The sequence below is a fragment of the Python bivittatus genome, unplaced genomic scaffold, assembly GCF_059951505.1.
Source record: "Python bivittatus isolate LINGU-HERP-01145 unplaced genomic scaffold, Pbiv_v1 ctg000700_np1212, whole genome shotgun sequence".
Taxonomy (NCBI): domain Eukaryota; kingdom Metazoa; phylum Chordata; class Lepidosauria; order Squamata; family Pythonidae; genus Python; species Python bivittatus.
In genome coordinates, this window is record NW_028277098.1 from 90,418,010 (window position 1) to 90,424,775 (window position 6,766).

The 6,766-nt window shown below is 41.4% G+C and overlaps 1 protein-coding gene across 1 annotated transcript; it reads left to right on the forward strand.

Moving 5' to 3' along the window:
• Nucleotides 1–964: 964 nt before the first annotated feature.
• MC3R (melanocortin 3 receptor) lies at nt 965–1,945 on the forward strand. Its single transcript, XM_007421829.1, has one exon. It carries the CDS (start codon nt 965–967, stop codon nt 1,943–1,945), a length of 981 nt encoding a protein of 326 aa, XP_007421891.1.
• The last annotated feature ends 4,821 nt before the right edge of the window (nt 1,946–6,766 follow it).

Consider the following 6,766-nt stretch of genomic DNA (forward strand, 5'->3'; position numbering starts at 1 on the left):
CTTGAAAATTTGGCAGCTCCTTAGAATGTTTTGATGTGACAACAATCTTAAGGAAGACATTGTGGCACACCTGTACAGTAGATGAAGTTTATCTGTTAATTATATGTTTGCCACATGTTCTCCTTTATATTCTATAGCTGTGAGGGGTTCTTCTTCTTCTTCTTCTTCTTCTTCTTCTTCTTCTTCTTCTTCTTCTTCTTCTTCTTCTTCTTCTTCTTCTTCTTCTTCTTCTTCTTCTTCTTCTTCTTCTTCTTCTTCTTCTTCTTCTTCTTCTTCTTCTTCTTCTTCTTCTTCTTCTTCTTCTTCTTCTTCTTCTTCTTCTTCTTCTTCTTCTGTGTAACAGACTCATACAAGGCTAAAAAATGTTATACATATTCTCTCTCTGGTCTCCAGAGGGCACTAAGTAGTTTTGAATTGCAGAGCAACAAGGATTATGCAGCCTGCGATGGTAACTGTCAGTCAAGGCAGTAGTTGCCTTTTAGTGGCCACCGTGAGTCACAGATGATTGAGTAGGAGTGTTTTCTCTCCACTGATGAAAGTATAAAATCCAGAGCAAGCCTGCCTGTCTGTCTGTCTGTCTGTCTGTTTCCTGTTCTATCCTTACCGATGAAGCTAGAAGAACTGCCTTGACTGAGCTGAGGTCCCAAGAGAAAGTACCAGATGACAAAGCCAGTCATGCTAAATCAACAAAGGGATTCTTTTGAAAGAGATGCTTAATTGCCACCTTTATCTCTTTCTTTGAGAGATATCTGTAGCATTTGCTGTTTCCTCAAATTTTACTAGCACAAATGAACTAACTTGTTTGGATCGATGGACTCAGAACTCTGCACTGAATAAAGAAGACTTTTTTCTTTTTTTACAACTGATCTCATCCAATAAAAGGTATAGGAGGATTTCTGGTGGATTTTCCCTTTTAAGTTTTTTTCCCATAAATGCATGGAAGCCTGAATCTCTGCTCTTCACAATGAACACAACAGTACCCTGGATTCCGACGTTTCAACCTGTCTTGGTTAATGCCACTGGAGAAGTCAACAATTCAGTTTTTGGCAGCAGAGGTGATAATGAATTCTGTGAGCAAGTCTTCATTAAAGCTGAGGTGTTTTTGATACTTGGCATCATCAGTCTTCTTGAGAATGTCCTCGTCATCCTTGCAGTGATCAAGAATGGCAACCTGCATTCACCTATGTACTTTTTTCTTTGCAGCCTGGCAGCAGCAGACATACTAATGGGTATGTCCAATGCTTTGGAAACCATCATGATTGCCATCCTGAGCAGTGGCTATTTAACCATTGATGACCACTTCATCCAGAACATGGACAATGTTTTTGACTCAATGATCTGTATCTCTTTGATTGCCTCCATCTGCAACCTTTTGATCATAGCAATCGACAGGTACATTACCATTCTCTATGCACTCCGGTACCACAGTATCATGACTGTGAGGAAGGCTCTGGCACTCATTGGGGTTATCTGGATAACTTGCATTTTTTGTGGTATCATGTTCATTGCCTATTATGAGAGCAAAACTGTCATTGTTTGCCTCATCGCCATGTTCTTTACCATGCTCTTCTTCATGGCCTTGCTTTATATTCATATGTTCCTGTTTGCACGCTTGCATGTCAAGCGCATTGCAGCCCTCCCAGTGGATGGAGTCCCCCACCAGCATACCTGCATAAAAGGGGCTGTCACTATTACTATTCTTTTGGGAGTCTTCATCATCTGCTGGGCACCATTTTTCCTCCATCTCATCCTCATCATTTCTTGCCCCACCAACCCACACTGCCTTTGCTACACTTCTCACTTCAACACCTACTTGGTTCTTATCATGTGCAACTCTGTCATTGATCCTCTTATATACGCTTTCCGGAGTCTGGAGATGAGAAAGACCTTTAAGGAAATTGTTTGTTGCTGTTACAGCGTGAGTTCAGGGCGGTGCATGCTCTGAATGGCCAACCTTCCACTGCACACAGCCCTACACTCACTTTCACACCTTCCAGATGATGATTGCTTGACGTGAAAAGGGCTGTAGTGTGACGTGTCTGGAAGGCATAAGATTGGGGAAGGTGACTTCATGAAGACATGAAATAGTTAATGCTGAAACAAAAATCCTAAATTCCTTTCTCAAATTGCCAGTGGCTAGCAGTGATCCAGAAAAGGCTGAAACACTGGAAGAAAGTGCTTTCTCCTTTCTCCCTTGCTCCCTTCCCTTCTTTTTTCTTTCTTTTTTCGGTTGCCTTTCAGGAACAAGTTTGCCTCCTACCACTTGTGATAGGAAAAAGAACATCAAATCCAGAGATATTGGGAAGGGACAGAAACATCTGTTCCCTTATGATATTGAAAGAAAGCCCCCCCCCCCCATATTCAGCAGGAGTATTTACTGTTACACAGGAGGAAGATATTCAACAGAGGCACCACACCACACAACATAGGCTTGGAAAGCTGCACTTAAAGAATTCTACATAATTATTAAAAAAAAAAAAAAGGTGAGTGTGGGTCTAACCCAGAAAACCTGCCATTCTGTATGCAAATGCATTGATTGATTGATTGATTGATTGATTGATTGATTGATTGATTTTGTAAGGCCACCTAATCACGGCAACTCCAAGTGTTGAGACCTGTTCAGCCTTACCTATGAATAAGCCCTTCGGACCACCGCTATTTATATGGGTTTAAGTCTCACTGAAATCAGACGATCTTCTATTTAGGACCACACTTTAATTTTTATTTCACGGACAAACCACTGCATCATCATCATCATTATCATCTTCATCTTAAGCACCCATTGCCAACATCGTTCTGGACGCCTAATCTAAGCAGCTTTTTTGTTAGAAACAAGGAAACGAGCAGCAGAAGAGTTTCGAAACAAAGTTAGATTTCTTATGGAGCATTACGATCGTGTTCTCGTCCGCTTCGCCCTCTACCCGACGTGCCAAAAGCTCCGGGGGGTGGGGGGGAAGAAACGAGACGCGCACGTAGCCCCGCCCCTGCTTCTCCCCGGGCTCAACCTGCCGGGTTCGGGTTGTGGATCATGAGGCCGGGTGGCTCCCCTGTTTCATACCTCCCGCCGGAAGCCTGCTGAGCAAAAAGCGCAGAGCTCTGCGCGCGTTTCGTTCTTCCTCCAGTCCGTCCTCTGGACTCTCATCTTCATTTAAAACGACGGAAAGAACATTATTTATAATCTCTGGCTTTTTTGTTCTGTGTAGAAGAGTTGTGATTTGACAGCAAAAGCATTCTTAAAACATAAAAGAGGAAAAGGAGACTTCGGTGGATGGAGCTGGACTTTGGGGGACTTTACAGTCCATTCTAGGCAACGATATGGAAGTGGATTGCAATCACTTTCTTCTGGAATGGCTTTCTGTTTCCCAGTTTGTTATATAGTCTGAGATGTTCTGGTGGTCTTCCATGCATTGCAAACCCGGCTGACCCAAGCCCAGGGAAAGACAAGCTGCTGGGGATCTTGAAAGATACCTTCATAAAATAGCTTCTAAAGAAGCAACTGATGCATAGCTGAAATCAGATACTATATACCCTGGTTTCTCAACCTTATCAACTTTAAGACGTGTGGACTTCAACTCCCAGAATTCCACAGCCAGCATGGCTGGCTGTGGAATTCTGGGAGTTGAAGTCCACACATCTTATAGTTTCTCAACCTTCTCAACCTTATCAACACGAATACAGTGTCAACATTTCATCGTAACTCTATGGACTCAATGAAGCTGTTCCCATTTTAAAGCTCTTTCTCTCAATGCATCTTTAGCAGGACAAATCTATACCTGTCTACTCTGTAATCAACCCCACTGAATTTAATGTGACTTATTTGTATTGCCTGAGGATGAGAATTGTAAACTAGCCCATCCAAGATCACCAGGTTGGGAAAAGCTATTCTAATGAGGTAGAGTGAGTTCACAGATCCTATAAAGTGACTTTTGTTTTGATATGGTGCATGGTGTGAACCCAGTGATTGTGTTTTGGGAACTATGATTTATGACTTAGCTTGTTTAAACTAAGCTAACAGATTTGTTCAAGAAACCACAGTTAAGAAAACCATGGCCTAAGGACAGCCATCTTCATACGTGTGGGCTTCAACTCCTATAATGCCTAACCAGCAAAATCAATGTTGAGAATTGAATCCAAACTTCTGAAGAGCATCAAGTTGAATGGCTTAGTGTAATGTGTGCACTTGGTCATTATCATCAGTTCTCACCATCCAACAAGAACTTTTCTGAGCAACCAGGACAATAAACTGGAAATACGATGGCTGGTGTGGGTCTTCCGGGCTGTGTGGCTGTGTTCTTGAAGTTTTGTTTCCTAACGTTTCGCCAGCACCTGTGACCGGCATCTTCAGAACTGCTCCTGTCTGTGCTCCTGCACTCTGAAGATGCCGGTCACAGGTCCTGGAGAAACGTTAGGAAACAAAACTTCAAGAACACGGCCACACAGCCCGGAAGACCCACACCAGCCATCGTATGCCGGCCGTGAAAGCCTTCGACAATACATTAAACTGGAAATAGTTTACATCTGTTTTATCATTGGCATTACTTTTTAAAAATGCTACAATACTTTTGAAACATTTTACCTTCTGAAAACCCTTTTATCATTTTCATAAAATGTAAATTTTCCATGGAACATTTTGGCTGGGTTCATTCAACATGCTAACCCAAAATGTGGCTTGTTGTTGTTACAGCTTAGCATATTGAATCAATCCAATTAGCTGATTCAATAAGCAGATCATGGTATACTATTTGTACTCACACAAATCGTGGTTTACAAAGGGCTCTATATTTAAGCTGAATATGCTTTGTGCAAGGGAAAATCATTGATAGTTGTCCAGTGGTCTTTCACAAAAATGTACTATAAATGAAGTTCTAAAACAGAGCCCCCATTCTATTTAGTTCTTGGCACCCATGGAAAACAGCCTGTCAGCAACTGCTGTGATGACCAATATAAATATATGAGGTACAATCTAGGAAAGTATTAGTTCCACAGCTAGTATAGCTATTGTATCTGCTTGCTTTTCCTTTTTTTTTTTTTTTCAAAGCAAGTGTAATTTTCCATTCATTTTAATTGTTGGTCACCATCCTGAAGGATAGATATGTCCTAGAGGACCTATAAATAACTTCAGGTGGAGATAAAAATGTGTGGTGTTCATTCTAATACCTTTGGTTGTTTCAGAGATTCACAGGCTACAATGGCTGGGTTGTAGAGCACTTACTTTGACACAAAAGGTCTCCGATTTAATCACTGCATCGCCACTTCTGTCTGGAAAGAGCACCCTAGAAAAGTTGTTTATGAAGATTCTCTGTCATCCAGGTGGAATTGTCTGGAGGCTGAGTCATGGCAACTGGACTTCTTTTCTTTTTGGTTAGAGATGTTTCGCTACTAGTCCAAGCAGCTGAAGAAGCTGCTTGGTCTCTAACCAAAAAGAAAAGAAGTCCAGTTGCCATGACTTAACCTCCAGACCCTAGAAAATTCCACATAAGAGAGGAGCAAAGTGCATTTGAGCACCGTATGTCATTAAAAGGTTCTCTTATTGTAATCTACTCTTGACTGTTGTTCCACTTAATGTGATATTATGCTTTAGGTTCTTAACTTTTTCTGGTTGTCACTTCTATGCCTTTGTCACAACTTTGGCTTAAGTGCACTCTGAAACTGCTCTGCTGAAAAAAGTAGTAATCTCTTGAATAAAATGGGTCTGAAATCACCTGCCAAGTGCTCTCTGTTTCATAAGCTATTAATGGCTGGATTAGCAACTGAAAAGAACTTCTTGTGTCCCAGGAAGGAAAGTACTCTAACTATTGAATCCTTCTGGAGTGAACTCAATTATAACCACATTAGCATCTGAGATACCTGTATTTGTTTTTGGTTTTGTAAAACCTCTTTGCAACCTTTCTTCAACAATTATTCCATTTGAAAATAGCATAATGGAAATGATAGATGCCTTGGAGAGGAAAGTTTTGTTGCAAAATTCTAAAGCCTCTTCCAGGCCCAAATGACTTGTACCCATTAAAGGTTATCATTTTTTAATATTAGGTAATGGGATGAGAGGGAGGAAGAGAACCACTGGGCAGACTGCACATGAAATGGGGGCTTAATGGTTTCCTTCTTTGTCAGTGATGCAGTGACAACTGCTCATGTGCACACCCAGAAATTGTTTCTATGCTTCTATGACTGAAGTATATTTTTTAGAAACTACAATGCGGAAAAGATTACTCCTATTCCCAATAGAGCTAATACTAAGAAAGCCCAACCAGACATATTAAATAGGGTCGTGCACATAAGGCTTGTGGGCTTTAAATATCACTGTTTCTCCCCAGCAAAATAGTGCAAGGGGAGGAACTAGATATTTGGAAGGAAAGAACTGCTAGACATGATACAATATTTATCATTTCCATGCACACAGGTAGTTCTCGGTTAACAATGGCAATTGGGACCAGAATTTCCATTGCTTTACACAGTCGTAAAGTGTGATGTCACGTGACCATGCCACTTAGCAATGGCAGTTCCAGCACTTCCAGTTGCAATCATTAAGTGAATCCCGTGTGGTTGTTAAGTGCGCTGTCGTGTGGTCACCATTTGCAACCTCCTGCTGGCTTCCCCATTGTCAGCCTTACCAGGTAGACTAGACAGGAAACACGACCAGATAAGCTAATTCTAATTTATTGTAAGGCTATATTAACAGAATCTTGCCAGTCTGAAAGTACAATCCTCATGCCATCTCCTTTACAGCCCAAGAAACTAGGGAGGGTCCCTTCTGAGCCTCTTGCCC

What these genes read in the sequence shown, in the direction of transcription:
- MC3R (XM_007421829.1), top strand. Translation starts at nt 965, where the DNA reads ATGAACACAACAGTACCCTGGATTCCGACGTTTCAACCTGTCTTGGTT.